General features: G+C 34.0%; 1 protein-coding gene across 7 annotated transcripts in view; it reads left to right on the top strand.

The window, feature by feature from the left end:
• The window catches only part of UBR1 (ubiquitin protein ligase E3 component n-recognin 1), a 139,496-nt gene that overhangs the window by 68,808 nt on the left and 53,454 nt on the right, over positions 1 to 17,234 (top strand). For all 7 annotated transcript variants that reach the window (XR_007407376.1, XM_035709130.2, XM_025473034.3 and 4 more), the window contains 10 exons: positions 418 to 479; positions 758 to 868; positions 1,763 to 1,828; positions 2,091 to 2,192; positions 6,073 to 6,136; positions 8,157 to 8,281; positions 10,638 to 10,690; positions 13,699 to 13,801; positions 14,632 to 14,680; positions 15,287 to 15,441. Coding sequence is in view for 6 of the 7 variants with exons in the window: in XM_035709130.2 (XP_035565023.1) it covers positions 418 to 479; positions 758 to 868; positions 1,763 to 1,828; positions 2,091 to 2,192; positions 6,073 to 6,136; positions 8,157 to 8,281; positions 10,638 to 10,690; positions 13,699 to 13,801; positions 14,632 to 14,680; positions 15,287 to 15,441 (890 nt within the window). In the remaining variant the exon portion in view is untranslated. The remainder of the gene's footprint in view (positions 1 to 417; positions 480 to 757; positions 869 to 1,762; positions 1,829 to 2,090; positions 2,193 to 6,072; positions 6,137 to 8,156; positions 8,282 to 10,637; positions 10,691 to 13,698; positions 13,802 to 14,631; positions 14,681 to 15,286; positions 15,442 to 17,234) is intronic.

The raw sequence follows: 17,234 nt of genomic DNA, 5'->3' as shown, positions 1-17,234 counted from the left end.
ATCCAGTGTCACAGATCCTTTCCCCTGTTTTCTTCTATGAGTTTTATAGTTTTAGCTTCTATATTTAGCTTTTTGATTAATTTAGTTAATTTTTTGTACACGGTGTAATTGATGTGATTTTTATGTCACTTCTATTTTTGTAAAAAGAAATACTTAAATTAGTTTTCATTTCTTTTGATGCTTACTTAAGAGCAGAATAAAGATATCTTGAGAGGCACATTATTTTTATATAATGTGTAAACACACTTTGTACAGTGTAGGGTCTTAAATATATTAATAGTACTGTGCTTCAAAATTAGAAATCAATAAATATATATTTAAATCTTACAAGTTTCTCAACCTGAGGAGTTAATGAGACAAATTAACTGGATTTATTCCCTTTTTCAATTCTCTCTCTCTCTCTCTTTTAACTGTTAGGTCTTCATGTGCGTTTAAGCAGGCTGGGAGCTGTTTCAAGACTGCATGAATTTGTGCCTTTTGTAAGTGACGGTTAAGTGTTGATTTATTTATATCCTATTTCCAAACACCTCTTGGTTGATGAGAGGGAAGAAAAATTTTGAAACCTACCTGAATAATTCCCATTCAAGTAATTTTATGTCTCTATGTAAGTACGTTGAAACCTGAATTACAAGAGCTTGGAATTATCTCATTCAAGTCCATCAGTTTACAGTTGAGAAAACTGAGAACTGTTTAATGCCATAACTTTGGGACACATCCAAGCCCTCTGAAAAATAACAAAATTTCTCACCTATTTCAGGAGGACTTTCAAGTAGAGGTACTGGTGGAATATCCTTTGCGTTGTCTGGTATTGGTTGCCCAGGTTGTTGCTGAGATGTGGCGAAGAAATGGGCTCTCTCTCATTAGCCAGGTATGGCAAGCCCTATTCACTTTTATGAATGTGTTCATTTTCTGATCGTTTTTTTCTGTTGTATAGTTTTACTTTGTGTCCTTGGATTTTGCTATTCACTTTCTCTTCTCATATAAATTCAGAAATGAAAGCTCTAGTAATCATATAGACATTTGTCATTTTATCCTATTGAGTGGATAGATTAAGTGAAAGTTAGTCAAAACCTGTCCTTTAATATTGGTCTTTTCTGAAGATTTTCTTACCTGGGGACCTATAATTGTCCCACCACCATTCTTAACTGAAGGCTATCTTAACAATTTTTCCTTCCATTCTCGAGCAAATAAAGAGAAGTGCTTTTCCTAAAAGGTGGGAAACTGGACTTAGATACTACTTGGGAGAAAAATGGTATTATGATTGATTATAGAAATTGGTTTATTTTTATTAAAGTGGGCATGTTTAACTTAGAGGAAATAAATTGTTTTGTATGTTGAGAATAATAATTTATACAGCATTTTAAACTCTGAAGTATTTTCATGCCATATTTCCTCACTTTCAAAATCTCACAAAATAACTCCTAGATTTACATTTACATCTTTTTTCCACTAAGGAATTCTTAGGAGTTTTTAGTTTTGTTTTGTTTTTAAAGATTTTATTTCTTTATCCATGAGAGACACAGGGAGAGAGGCAGAAACACAGACGGAGAGAGAAGCAGGCTCCATGTAGGGAGCCTGATGTGGGACTCGATCCCGGGACTCCAGGATCTTGCCATGGGCCAAAGGCAGGCACTCAACCACTGAGCCACCCAGGCGTCCCAGGAGTTTTTAGTTTTGAGAAAGTTTTAGGAAGAGTTTTTGTTGAGAATTCTATTTAAATAAAATAATTCTTGTAGCTTCTATTCTTCCTCTTATTTTATAGGTGTTTTATTACCAAGATGTTAAGTGCAGAGAAGAAATGTATGATAAAGATATCATTATGCTTCAGGTACCTATTAAAATTACTTGTGATATTTAGGTCTTAACTTTCCTTCTTAGATCATTTGTGATGAGAAAAATACTGTAATTATTTTTAGCTTTATTTAAAATTTCCTCACTGTTATAACTGAATATGGCATCATAAAAATGGAAGGGACTACTATATTATCTTTTGCAAACTTCTTTATCTTTTACTATTTGACAGTTCTACTAGAAACAAATATTTCTTCATTTAATACATGTAGAACTGTGATGCTGCATTTCTTTCACAGATTGGTGCATCTTTAATGGATCCTAATAAGTTTTTGTTACTGATACTTCAGAGGTATGAACTTGCTGATGCTTTTAATAAGACAATATCCACAAAAGACCAGGTAAGCAGGAGAAACAGACATGTGAGTTAATTCCAAAGGAAATATTTTTGTTAACAATTTTAATCATATTTAGGAGTTTTTATTTCTTTATGTATATTTCTAGAAATCACATATATACATATAACATGCATATATTATCTACATACGCATACATACACTCTGTATAAAAATTTAAAATATATAGATAAACAAGAAGGAGAAGAAAAAAACACATGAATCAACACTGCCTCCTAGAAATGATCACTTTTTTTTTCTTTTTAAAATTCTGTTAACATATAGTGCAGTATTGGTTTCTGGAGTAGAAATCAGTGATTCATGATAAGTGCCCTCTTTATTTTTTTTTTAAAGATTTATTTATTTATTCATGAGAGACACAAACTAAGAGAGAGAGGCAGGGACATAGGCAGGGAGAAGGGAGAAGCAGGCTCCTCGCAGGAAGCCTGATGTGGGACTCGATCTCGGATCCAGGGATCACAACCTGAGCCAAAGGTAGGCACCCAACCACTGAGCCACCCAAGTGTCCCCATAAGTGCCCTCTTTAATACCCATCACCCATCTAGCCCGTCCTCCATCCACCTTCCTCCATTGACCCTCCATATTTTCTCTGGCACTAAGAGTTACTTGTGTCTTGTTTCACTCTCTCCTTTTCCCCCTTTCCATATGCTCATCTGTATTCTTTCTGAAATTCCACATATGAATGAGATCATATGGTATTTGTCTTTCTCTGACTGACTTATTTCACTTAGCATAATACACTCTAGTTCCATCCACATTGTTGCAAATGGCAAGATTCCATTCTTTTTGACCGCTGAGTAATATTCCATTGTGTATATATATCACATCTTCTTCATCCATTCATCATTCGAGGACATTTGGGCTCTCTCCATAGTTTGGGTATTATTGATAATGCTGCTATAAATGTTGGGATGCATATGCCTCTTTGAATCAGTATTTTTGTATCCTCTGGGTAAATACCTAGTAGTGCAGTTACTAGATCATAGGGTAGTTCTATTTTTAACTTTCTGAGGAACCTCTAAGCTGTTCTCCAGAGTGGGTGTACCAGTTTGCATTCCACCAACAGTACAAGAGGGTTTCCCCTTTCTCCACATCCTTGCCAATATCTGTTGTTTCTTGTGTTGTTAATTTTAGCTGTTCTGACAGGTGTGAGATGGTATCTCATCATGGTTTTGATTTGTATTTCCCTGATAGTCATGTTGAGCATCTTTTCATGTGTCTGTTAGCCATCTGAATGTCTTCTTTGGAAAAGTATCTTTTTGTCTTCTGCTCGTTTCTTAATTGGATTATTTGGTTTTGGGGTATTGAATTTGGTAAGTTCTTTATAGATTTTGGATACTAACCCTTTAACAGTACGTCATTGGCAAATATCTTCTCCCATTCTGTAAGCTACCTTTTAGTTTTGTTGATTATTTCCTTTGCTGTGCAGAAGGTTTTTATCCTGATGAAGTCCCAGTGGTTCATTTTTGCTTTTGTTTCCCTTGCCTTTGGCAATGTGTCTAATAAGAAATTGCTCTAGCCGAAGTCAAAGAAGATTCTGCTTGTGTTCTCCTCCAGGATTTTATTTGTTTCCTGTCTCACATTAAGGTCTTTCTATTTTGAATTTATTTTTGCATTTAAATAAGACCAACAAACACACAAACAAATAAATAAGACAAACAGAGAAAGACAAACACAATATGATACATTTTGAATTTATTTCTTTCACAATGGTATAAGAAAGTGGTCCCCTGAGCGGCTCAGCGGTTTAACACCTGCCTTCAGCCCAGGGTGTGATCCTGGAGACCTGGGATCGAGTCCCATGTCGGGCTCCCTGCGTGGAACCTACTTCTCCCTCTGCCTGTGTCGCTGCCTCTCTCTCTCTTTCTCTCTGTGTCTCTCATAAATAAATAAATAAAATCTTTAAAATAAATAAATAAAAAGAAAGTGGTCCCTTTTCATTCTTCTACACGTTGCTGTCTAGTTTTCCTCAACACCATTTATTGAAGAGACCATCTTTTTTCCATTGGATATTCATCCTGCTCTGTTAAAGATTAGTTGACCTTGTACTTATGGATCCATTTCTGGGTTCTCCATTCTGTTCCATCGATCTATGTGTCTGTTTCTGTGCCAATACCATACTCACTTGGTGACTACAGCTTTGTAATTAATATAGCTTGAAATTGGGAATTATGATGCCTCCAGTTTTGTTTTTCCTTTTCAGAATTGCTTTGGCTATTCAGGGTCTTTTTGTAGTTCTATACAAATTTTAGAATTGTTTGTTCTAGCTCTGTGAAAAATGTTGGTGTTGTTTTGATAGGGATTGCATTAAATGTGTAGATTGCTTTGGGTAGTATAGACATTTTAACAGTGTTTGTTCTTCTAATCCATGAGCATGAAATGCTTTTCTACTTCTTTGTGTCCTCTTCAATTTCTTTCATAAATGTTCTGTAGTTTTCAGAGTACAGATCTTTTACTTCTTTAGTTATATTTATTCCTAGGTATCTTATTGTTTTTGGTATAATTGCAAGTGAGATTGATCCCATGATTTCTTTTTCTGCTGCTTTGTTATTGATGTATAAAAATGCAACAAATTTCTGCACATTGATTTTTATATCCTGCAACTTTGCTGAATTGAGAAATGATCACTTTTTAAGTTTTGGTGTCTTGTTTGTTTTTTTTAAACCAAAATTTGGATCATTTTGTATGTGCTATTTCATAATTTGCTTTCTCTGCTTAAATGAGATATTGTACTAATATAAAATCTTGTCATTAAATAGACAACCGCATCATTTTTTTATATCATAATTCTTAATGGCTGTATAGTATTGCACGGTATGATTGCATTAAACCTTAGTCTCCTATTGCTGAAGATATTTTCTAGATTTTTGGTCTCAGAAACATCTTTGAACCTCATGGTTTAAACACTTGCCTAATTATTTTGTTAAGATACATTTTTAGAAGTGAATTTGCTGAAGAAACTGTGCTCTTTCTTAAGACTCTAGATACATATTGTTAAATTGCTCTTGGAAAAGTTACTCAGATTTACACCCTCTAGCAGTATGTATATCTATAATGGCACTGGTATCTTTAATCTTCATTGAAGTGGTAGGTGAGAGCCCGTCTTTCATTTATACCTATAGTTCGTGAATTAGCAGGGAAGTTGTCCATGTTTTCATGATTATTGGCCTTTTTCTCCTGTTTCACATAGGAAATTATCTTACCAGTCCTTCGCTCTTTTTCTGTTTTTGTAAAAGCTCCTGATTTAGTAAGGATATTCTTCATTTATTGTATTTGTTACATTTTTCACAGTTTATAATTTGTTGTCCTATGCAATTTCATCATACCTTCATTGCTTTAATATTTGATATGAACTTATGAAGTAGTCCTTACCTACTTTGAATTTATAAATCACATTATTTTATTCTTTTATATTAGAAGTTAGTTGCATAGGACCAAAGAACAAGATATGAAAATATAAAGCTAATTTTTAGTCATGTTTTATACGTAGTGAAAAATGAATATCTAATTTTCTGCATTGCTTAAATGAAAGTTATGTTAAGGAAAGGTACTCTCACCATAACTGATATCTATTATTTGAAGCCACTGTCCCACCAACCCAAATAGGAAGTTATTAGAATTAGTTTGTTGACTTACGGCTATATGGTAATGATAATGAAAACAATATTTCTGTTAAGTTCCTATTACTTGCCAGGTATTATAAACCTTGTGGAATTCGATGTCAAAAAAAGGGAATTATTCACCTAATATTCTGTTGTAGTCTAGAGGAAAATACTGGATTGTGTGAACCATGAATCTGATCCAAAAATGTTATGTTTTATGAAAGTTTTGGTTCCATGTAATTTTTTCTTTTTTGGTTCAATAGGATTTGATTAAACAATATAATACATTAATAGAAGAAATGCTTCAAGTCCTCATCTATATTGTGGGTAAGATTAAAGCATGTCTAAATAGGATATGAGTTCTTTTTAGAGAAAACATTTATCTTTTTAGAGAAAACATTATCATTTTACTCTTCTCCCAAATATAGCATAGAATAGTAGAGATTAATATGACTAATGTGATTAATATATTTAGAAACCCAGCTTTTAAAAAAGCACAGTTCTATTAGATCTTTATTTTCAATACCTGATATATAATTGTTTGGTCTTGTTTGTAGAGGTCTGGAATACAATTATCCTACTTAGAAATGTAGATAGAATTTTATTTATATATGAAATTTTAGTGTGACATATTTCTATGTAAAATATATTTTCATTGTGTCATTCTGTTAAGTTACTTTGTACAAATATTAGCCATACTTTTATTTTTTAATGTTCTGTATTATAGTCTTTGTTGATTTTATCAGCTAAGTAAAAGTTCTTAACTTCTCATTCTGGCTGTTGTTTCTTACTTTACTGCAGCAGATACTACTTTATATTAGTAGTTCCTAGTGAGGATTCTAACCATTAATTACACCTGAAAACATGGGTTCATTTTACTTTTTGTCAGGAATTAGTTACTGACTGGCTTCTTGTCTCAGCAGGAAGTATGGTAAACCTTCATTGCTAAATGAAATGTAAATGTGTAAAAGATTTTTAAATTAATGATATACTTTATTAAATTATAAAAATTTTATAGGAAGTTTTATGTTTGTTTTTGGATTATATGAAGAATTTCTAGCACCATATTTTTCTATTTTATATTTTTGCTGTTTTATTATTGCTACTATTATTTTGCTGTCATTGTGTTTATACAAATTTATTGGGTTTTTCCTCCTGTGTGATTTGATTCTTAGTTAATATTTGCTGTATTCTTGAGTATAGTTAAGTTCTTTTTCCTCCTGTGTGATTTGATTTTTTAGTTAATATTTGCTGTATTCTTGAGTATAACAAGTTCATTACTTTCAGAAGTCAGTATTTAATATATATATCATTAATATAATGTGTAAATAACATGTAATTATGTAATATTCCATAGTAATTATATATTGTATTGTTATACATTTTATTATTATATTGCTATTATTTATAATATATTAACTATCAACAGCATGGCATTTATATTCTTTGGGTCTCAGATGCCTGATTTGTAAAATTTGAAGCTAATCTGTATTATCTCTATAGTTCATTCTAGCACTAAACTTTTAGGGAATATTCTTTTAGGTGAAAAAAATTTAAAAGTTACAAAATGCTTTACACATGTTAAGAGGAATGATCTGTCTGAAATGAATTCCCTTCACAGAAAAGTCATTCTTTGGCTAATTTGTAGAATTTATCAAATCTCTTAGGCAAAATTTCTTGTCTTTAAAATAACCTTGTTATAGATATCATAGGACTTTGTATACATATTGTAGTTTTGAAAATCAGAGGTGACATAAGACTGTAGGCCTTCTTAAGGCAATGGAAATTAGATGCTTTTGACACCAGAGAAGTTCCCATGTCAACTTAGCTATTTCCTCTATTTCGCAGTTTATTGAGATGAAAAATGGAAATGATCATATGGTCATTTTAGCAACATCAGTCATTCTTAATACATACTAAATATTTTGTTTTTGAGTTTTCATTTTGTTCTTTCTTAAATAACAAGTAGAGACAAAATTGAGAAAGATCTTGGAAGAAAAGTTGTTTAACAATGGCCACTGCTCTTTCAATGCCATGTGCATTGTTTTCTGATTTAGAAACACATGCTAATTTAATTGAGAAGCCTTGTTTATAATGTATGGGAGTATGTTTATATGTATTTCTGTGTGTTCTTGTGTGTATAAATTATAAGAAGGCCTGTGTTCTTTAGACCTCTTCATTTTTCTTCCTCCAACTTTTACAAATAAACTCTTGTTCAGATTTAGGAACATGTCCAAATAATTTATGGTCTCTCACAGACTTACTACAGTGTTCTGTGTATAAGTGTTCCTGGTAGGAGAGATTTAAATAGAAGATAATTGTTTTACGTTTTCATTTTTTATATTAGGAGAGCGTTATGTACCTGGAGTGGGAAATGTGACCAAGGAAGAGGTCACAATGAGAGAAATTATTCACCTGCTTTGTATTGAACCCATGCCACACAGCGCCATTGCCAAAAATTTACCTGAGAATGTAAGTCCGATACTGTTTTTTACTCCATTCACCTTAAAATAGGATTTTCTTTTTCTTTTTTGTTAATTGGAAATTACTTTGAAGTTTGAGGAAAATTTGACAAATTTTGCAGATCTACAACTATTCATTCTTTAATGGTATACTTTAATTTTGGAATTTGAGGCATTAGGAAACATTTTAGAAACCTTATGGAAGAACCTTATGGGAGTTTGGAACAACAAATTCCCTAGCTTTTTGTTTACCTTAAAATTTCTCCAGAGAAAAAAGAAGCTGCCTGAAATACTGAGACTATCTGGGTAGTGTGTTAGTCTGCATCTTCTGAGAAGCAGAAGTCAAGACAAAACATGTAAGAATTTATTAGGAATGATGCCTAGGAGAGAAAATGGTGAGGGAGCTTGGAAAAGCTGGGGGAGCCATCAGATTGTCAGATGAGGCTGATTCCATGTGAAAGAAGGAAGGAAGGTTAGATAGAAGCATTCTAGACCACTGGGTAATCTAATCTAGGCTTGATGTCTTCCCCAGTATCCCAGAGTGAGCCTGCATTAGTATCTCTGTTTCCTCTAACTGAGATCTGCAAGGTATATTCTCATGGCCGTTGCAGGTGATACTTATGTTTTTGTATACACTGATAATTGAAGTAGTAGTTGTAAAGATTAGGAGTCTCATATTTTTTCTCCTGAGATTTCATTATGAATTAGATCAATGATTCTTACAATTAGACTTATCTGCTATCAAGGTGTTCCAGAGAAGTAGAGAAAAGCTTAGACTATTGGTTATTTTTCCAAAAAAATATTTATCTTTTTCCAGTTTCGTTGTTAACTGATTCTCAGATCAACTATTTGGCATATCACCTTCATAATTTCTGCATATCCATCTATCAATTTTTTTAATTAATACACTTTAAGAGTAACTTATTCTTTTTTCAAAGATTTATTTACTTGAGAGAAAGGGAGCACATGAACACAAAAGAGGAGGATGGACGGGGGCGGGAGGCGGGGAGGAGCAGATGGAGAGCATCTCAAGGCCGGCTCCCCACTGAATAGAGACCAGTGTGGGGCTCCATCTCAGGACCCATGAGATCATGATCTGAGCTGAAACCAAGTCAGGTGCTCAACCAATTGAGCCACCCAGTCACTCCTAACATATTTTTTCTTAGTATCTTTCTAAGCAAGTACTTTCAGTGAAAGAGGTTTAGATTCTGGAGTTTCTTTCCCTAATTCATATTAAAATAAGTGAGTAACTATTCAGAACTTAAAAAAATATATAACTGTGCAACCTAAAATAATTTCTTATGCAACTGGTGATATACATACCATAGTTTGCAAAAGGAATGCTTTAAGGCATAGCCCTAACTTTGTTGCTTACCCCAAGTGCATTATATTAAAAGGAGGTTAAATTTTATACTTTTTGTGAAACTGTAGGAATCTGTGAGCCTGATTTAATATCTTGACTATGTTCTTTTTTTTTTTTTAAGATTTTATTTATTTATTCATGAGAGACACAGAGAGAGGCAGAGACACAGGCAGAGGGAGAAACAGCTCCTCCCGGGGAGTCTGATACAGGACTCGATCCCAGGACCTTGGGATCATTACCTGAGCCAAAGGCAGATGCTCAACCACTGAGCCACCCAAGTGCTCCCTTGACTATGTTCTTATTCTGACTTTAAATAACTTCATAAAAAAATAATATTCCTCAATTAAGGAAAAGTTACAGGCATTCAGAAATATAACGCAGAAGCCAGAATACATTTGGGCATCTACCTGTATTTTGCTGTAGATCTCATTTATTTTATAACCTTGGCTTTAGGTATGGTTAGCATGGACATGTGCTTCAAGGATGTGAGTGATGAACGTATTACTTAAAGGAAAGCTCTTTTTCTTTGAACTGTTGGGTGGGTGTGTGTATCTATATGTATACATGTATGAGGACAAACTTAGATACAACTTCCCCCTTAAGTAGTTTATTTCTAGATTTTACTTCTGTTAAGAAATTGGTTCCTCGGAGCACCTGGGTGGCTCAGTGGTTGAGTGTCTGCCTTTGGCTCAAGTCATGATCCTGGGGTCCTGGGATCCAGTCCTGCATCAGGCTCCCCGAGGGGAGCCTGCTTCTTCCTCTGCCTATGTTTCTGCCTCTCTCTGTGTCTCTCATTAATAAATAAATAAAATCTTTAAAAAAAAGAAAGAACTTGGTTCCTTAAAGCTACTTGGTTTCAGACCAAATTTTTTTATATTGGAAGTTGATCTTTTTTTATTGCTTACAAACTTCAAGAATGCTGTTAAAATGTATTTCAGTTTACAATAAGAGAAGGAACAGTCACTGCATGAAAGTAAAAATGACAAAAATATTGTCTCAACAGGAAAATAATGAAACCGGCCTAGAGAACGTCATTAACAAAGTGGCCACATTTAAGTAAGTACTTAATATTTATGCTTATTCTGAGAGGTAAACCAATCTTTGCTTTTGTACTTTGGATACTTTGTAGAAGCTCTGAAGTCTTTGCCTGAACTCCTAAGAACAAGAATGGAGTACAGATAAAAAAGGGTGAAAATGAGGGGTTGCTCAGTAAGCACTTAGTATGTGTTTGTTAAAGAAATGAGTATCTTTGACAGATATCTGAGAAATGCTCATTTATTATTTAAAGTGACTTAGTAAGTACAGTTGACTCTTCAACACAGGTTTGAATAGCTTGAGTCTACTTATAAGTGGAGATTTTATAGTACAGTACTGTAAGCATATTTTTTCTCTTATGCTTTTCTTAATAACATTTTCTTCTAGCTTACTTTATTGTAAAAAATATGGTGTATAATACATTTAACAAACAAAATATATATTAATTGACTTTATGCTATTAGTAAGGTTCTTGGTCAGTAGTAGGCTATTAATAGTTAAGTTTTTGGTTGATTAAAGAAACAGAAGATGAACAAACAAATGGAAAGATATTACATGCCCATGGTTCAGAAGAATTAATATTATTAAAATGTCCATATTATCTAAAGCAGTCTGTAGATTCAGTGCAATCTCTATCAAAATACCAACAGCATTTTTCACAAAACTAGAACAAATAATACTAAAAGTTGTATGAAACTACAAAAGACCCCAAATAGCCAAAGAAATCTTGAGAAAAAAGAACAAAGCTTGGAGTTGTTACAATTCCAGATTTTTAAGATATACTACAGAGTTTAGTGGTCAAAACAGTATGGTCAAATGGCTGTTTGACTAAATGGCTAAATCAAAAATACAAGAAACAGTAAGTGTTCGGTGAGGATGCAGAGAAAAAGGAATCCTTTCGTACTGTTGGTGGGAATGCAAACTGGTGTCGCCATTGTGGAAACAGTATGGAGGTTCTTCAAAAAGTTAAAAGTTGAACTACTTTATGATCCTGTAATCATACTACTGGTTTTTTGCCCAAAAAACAAAAACACTAATTCAAAGGGATACATGTACCCTATGTTTATTGCAGCATTATTTACAATAGCCACATTAGGAAAGCAGCCCACGTATCCATTAGTAGATGAGTGGATAAAGAAGAGGTGATATATATTATACAGTGGAACATTATTCAGCCATAAAAAGAATGAAATCTTGCCATTTGCAACAACATAGCTGGAGCTAGAGAGTATAATGCTGAGTGAACTAAGTCAGAGAAAGACAGATACCATATGATCTCACTCATATGTGAAATGTAAGAAATAAAACAAATGAACAAAGGGTGGGGAGAAGAGAGAGAAACCAAGAAACAGACTCTTAACTATAGAGAACAAACCAATGGTTGCCAAAGGGGAGATTGGTGGTGGGATGGGTGAAATAGGTGATGGGCATTAAGGAATGCACTTGTGATAAGCAGTGGGTGGTATATGGAATTGTTGAATCATTATATTTTACCCCTGAAGTTAATATAACAATTAAAATAATAATTATAAAAAACACAGTATGCTAGTTGCACAAAAACAGGTATATAGATCAGTGGAACAAAAAGCCCAGAAGTAAACCCATGATTATATGGTCAATTAAACTATGAGAAAGGAGGCAAGAATATACAATAGGGAAAATGCAATCTCCTCAGTACATGGTATTGGGGAAAAAACTGGACAACTCCATGTAAAAGATAAAACTGGACTACTTATTAATACCATACTCAAAAATAAACCCAGCATGGATTAAAAACTCTAATGTGAGACCTGAAGCCATAAAAAATCATAAAACAGAACACAGGCAGTAATTTCTCTGACATCAGCCATAGCAACATTTTTCTAAATATGTCTCCTAAGATGACAAGTGAAACGAAAGCAAAAATAAGCTATTGGGACAACATTAAAATAAAAATCTTTTGCACAATGAAAGAAACAACAAACAAAAAGGCAGTATACTGAATGGGAGATTTTGTAATGGATTCTATAAGATACATGAAATGGAAATAAGATTTTAAGTGTATTAATTCTTGAAATTAAAAAACTTTCTATTGGTAGTAAATTTCTACGTTTTATATTATATCTATAAATAAATTACTAGTTTTAAGTAACTTTTAAAATTGGATATAGCTTTTTTTATGGTTTAATAATACTTAATAACATATTTCACTTAAAATTCAATAGAAACCAAAAGCTATTTAATGTGCTGAACAAATATGATGTATTCCTTTTGGCTTTGATGCTTTTCCTTATAGTGCTATGTAAAGGATTCAACACTTTTTTTTAAAGATTTATTTATTTATTTTATAGAAAAAGATCGTAGTGGGGGACAGAGGGAGAGAGAGAATCTCAAGCAGACTCCCCGCTGAGCACAAGCTGGACTCGAGGCTCAATCTCAGGACCCTGAGATCATAACCTGAGCCAAAATCAAGAGTCAGACACTTAACCAGCTGATCTACCCACTGCCCCAACACTGTATTTTCATCTACAATTTGACATCTCACTACCATTTTAGAAAGCCTTAGCAAATTAAGTAGGGCATGAGATTAGGTCAGTGTAGTAGAAAATCAACTTCCTCAGATTTACTTAAATTTCTTAATTATGGGGACTCCTGGGTGGCTCAGTGGTTGAGCATCTGCCTTTGGCTCAGGTTGTGATCCCAGGGTCTGGGGATTGAATCCCACATCAGGCTCCTTAGAGGAGCCTGCTTCTCCCTCCACCTAGGTCTCTGCCTCTCTCTCTGTGTCTCTCATGAATAAATAAATAAAATATTTTTTTTAAAAATTTCTGAATTATGAAACACAACTTGGCTGTTATCAGGACTTTGAGTCTGCAACGTAGGTTTTTAGTTTTACTGTTGGAATGAAATTAGTCATTTCAGTTTAAGCAAGCTAATAAATGACTATATTTGTTTTAGATTTTGACGTTTTGATTAATTTTTAGGTTTTTGTTTTGTCAGGATTGTATCCTACAAAAACACTGCTGTTCATCTCTGTATTTTCTATTTAGGAAACCAGGTGTGTCAGGCCATGGAGTTTATGAACTGAAAGATGAATCATTGAAAGACTTCAATATGTACTTTTATCATTATTCCAAAACACAGCATAGCAAGGTAGGAAAAGATATCATCTTCAGTAATTAAGCCTAAAGTGCTTTATGGTTTCTAACTCTACAGAAAATCAGACTGGTTCTCACTAATAGAGGCCATTATCTCACCCAAGAAATTAAAATTGAATCAGTAATGTTATCTAGTATACAGGCAATATTTAAATTTTTCTAATTTACCAAAAAGATCCTTTATTACTTATGAGGAGGAAGATTCCATCTAGAATGCTGTACCTTATTTGGTGTCATGTGTCTATAATCTCTTTTAAGATAATCTTTTGCCTTTTTTGTCTTTCATAATATTGCCATTTCTGTAGAGTACAGACTAGTGATCTTTTAGAATATCCTACACTCAGGATGTGCCTGATTGTATTCTCATGGTTAGATTCAAGGTAAACTTTTTGGGGCAAGAACATTATATAGGTAATATATTGTATCACATCAGTGGGTAGGTACATAATGTCTATTTGTCACATTAAGGGTAACATTAAGTTTGATAACTTAGGGTAAAGTCTGGACTTGTCCTTACAAATATGAATCAATAATTTCCAGCCCATAGTACAAGACCCTGAATCTAGTAGGCACTAAATGAGTATTATTGACTGAAAGAATGGGGAATAAAATCTTGAGGAGGTATGTTACTCATCTGATTTGCAGTGGCTTTTCCTTGGACAGTCATTTTATTTCTGGCACAAGGTAACATTTTGATTACATACATAGTATATAGTATGTATTTTGGTAGGCTCAGTGATCTTTCCTGCCTGCTTCAAAGTATTCCATTTGTTTCATGCTTGCCAAGCAGTATATTTAAAGATACTTTTTTTTCTATATACATAGGCAGAACATATGCAGAAAAAAAGGAGAAAACAAGAAAACAAAGATGAAGGTAAAAAGTGAGATTCTGAATTGACTCATTTTTTAAGATTTTATTTATTTTGAGAGCGAGCGAATAGGGGAAGGGACAGAGGTGGGGGGGAGAGACAAGTAGACTCCGCTCCAAGCACAGAGCCCCACGCAAGCCTCAGTTTCATGACCCTGAGATCATGACTTGAGCCAAAATCAAGAATCAGACACTTAACTGACTGAGCCACCCATGTGCCCCTGAATTGACTCATTTTGAGTATTTTCTGTGGTTTTGTATCAGCAGAGCATACAGTGTTCTTCATTTTTGTTTTTGTTGTTTTTTAAGAGTGGGCAACTAATGGAAGTGCAAAGAACCCTTTAATTCTTGTCCTTATATTAAGATATGGCTTATTTATCAATGGTGATAGAACATTTAAGTTTATAACAAATAGAGTTTATTTCGGGTGATTGATATAGTGACTTATATTTCCCGTGACATTGATGTATTCGGTGCTTTAAAGGTAACAGAAAACAGGTGGTGTTTTGAATGTAATATATGATTTTGATATACACAATTTGGCGTGTAGGATAACCCAAATAAAAATGTACTTCTTTGTTTCTTCTCCTATACATCTCCCACTTACTATAGCATTACCACCACCACCACCTCCTGAATTCTGCCCTGCTTTCAGCAAAGTGGTTAACCTTCTCAATTGTGATATCATGATGTACATTCTCAGGACCATATTTGAGCGGGCAATTGACACAGATTCTAACTTGTGGACTGAAGGGATGCTTCAGATGGTATGTATACTTGAAATATTTTTTTCTACTTCCAATATTGTCTCTACTTCATAGAGTTTGTGAGGAACCAAGGAGAAGATCTTTGGTCTAACATTGTCATTCAGAACCACACTAGAGCACCTGAGACCTAAGGGTCATTAAAAACACTTTAGAGGGCAGCCTGGGTGGCTCAGCGGTTTAGCGCCGCCTTCAGCTCAGGGCCTGATCCTGGAGACCCGGGATCGAGTCCCATGTCGGGCTCCCTGCATGGAGCCTGCTTCTCCCTCTGCCTGTGTCTCTGTCTCTGTCTCTGTCTCTCTCTGTCTCTCTCTCCCTCTCCCTGTGTGTCTCTCATGAATAAATAAAATCTTAAAAAAAAAAACACCTTAGATGTGGCAAAGACTTTCTCAGTCATACACTCTCATGTTTTTAGTATCCTTACTCTTGAGAACCATTTATATTGGGGGGAAATAAAAGCCTTTCTTCCTGCAAATAATAAATTGGTGTATTCTTATTGCATCATAATTTTCTATATTTATTTCACTTGTATTATGAAAAATATAAAGACTTGGAAGATAGACTTGAATCTTAGGTTACCCCGATTCCTATTTAAAAGCAAAGAATAATTTCCCCATTAGTAAGTGGGGAAATTATTTCATAGAGTTTTTATGAGAATTAGCTCATTAAGTTGAAGTGGCTATTTTTTCTTGATATTTATTGATAAATTCCTTAGTAGTGTTACCCTTTGGTAGCTGTAACTGGGTATTTATTTAATTTATTTTAAAATATAATTAATTTAATTGATTTTCTTTCTTCCTTGGCTTTTTTGGTTTGGAGGCTCTAAATGCTGTCATACTATATGTGTATCTCAGTTTTTGTCCTAACAGTGGTAAATACATTAGTAAAAAATTTCAAACCATGGAGATATAGTTGAAATCAAAAGTTAAAATTTCTTCCCCTATCTCCTAGTGTCCTACCTAGGAGATAAGCGCTGTTCAAAGTTTGTATCTTCTGGAAATCATGTATCTTCCACATTAGCACAAATGGAACTATCTTGTTCTCGATAGATGTATATTCCATTGTATGGATATGTATAGTGCATTTAACCAGTCTCCTATTAATAAATATTTAGGGTGTTTTTATTTAGGGTGTTTTTAGGTCTCTGTATGACAACACTGAAATGAATATCCTTGTACAAATATCTTTGCATGCTTGAGTACATTGTACTAGGTTTGTTCTTTATGTTTTTGATAAATATTGTCAAATTGGCCTTCAAAAATGTTACTACACCAGTTTACTTTGCCATACCAATATAGTGAAAAGTGCCTATTTCCCAGCACCTCAGCCAGCTCTGTATTGTATTAAACTCTAAAATTTTTGCCACTCTAATAGGTGAAAAACAGGATGATCTTGTTTCAGTTCACATTTCTTTAATTTTAAGTGACGAATATTTTTCATATGTGTATTTCTCCTCTTTTTTTTTTTTTAATTTTTATTTATGATAGTCACGCAGAGAGAGAGAGAGAGAGAGAGAGAGAGAGAGGCAGAGACACAGGCAGAGGGAGAAGCAGGCTCCATGCACTGGGAGCCTGACGTGGGACTCGATTCCGGGTCTCGAGGATCGCGCCCTGGGCCAAACAAAGGCAGGCGCCAATCTGCTGCGCCACCCAGGGATCCCTCCTTTCTCTTTCTGTAAACTTCTTGTTCATAATCTTTTCCCCTTTTTTACCGGTCAGATTGCTTATTTTTTACCTTCATTTAAAATAGGGCAGCCCCAGTGGTTTAGCGCCGTCTTTGGCCCAGGATCAGGTCCT

This window comes from Canis lupus, chromosome 30 (assembly GCF_003254725.2).
Source record: "Canis lupus dingo isolate Sandy chromosome 30, ASM325472v2, whole genome shotgun sequence".
Classification (NCBI taxonomy): Eukaryota; Metazoa; Chordata; class Mammalia; order Carnivora; family Canidae; genus Canis; species Canis lupus.
Note: the sequence above shows the minus strand (reverse complement) of the source record. Positions and strands in the feature narration are given on the sequence as shown.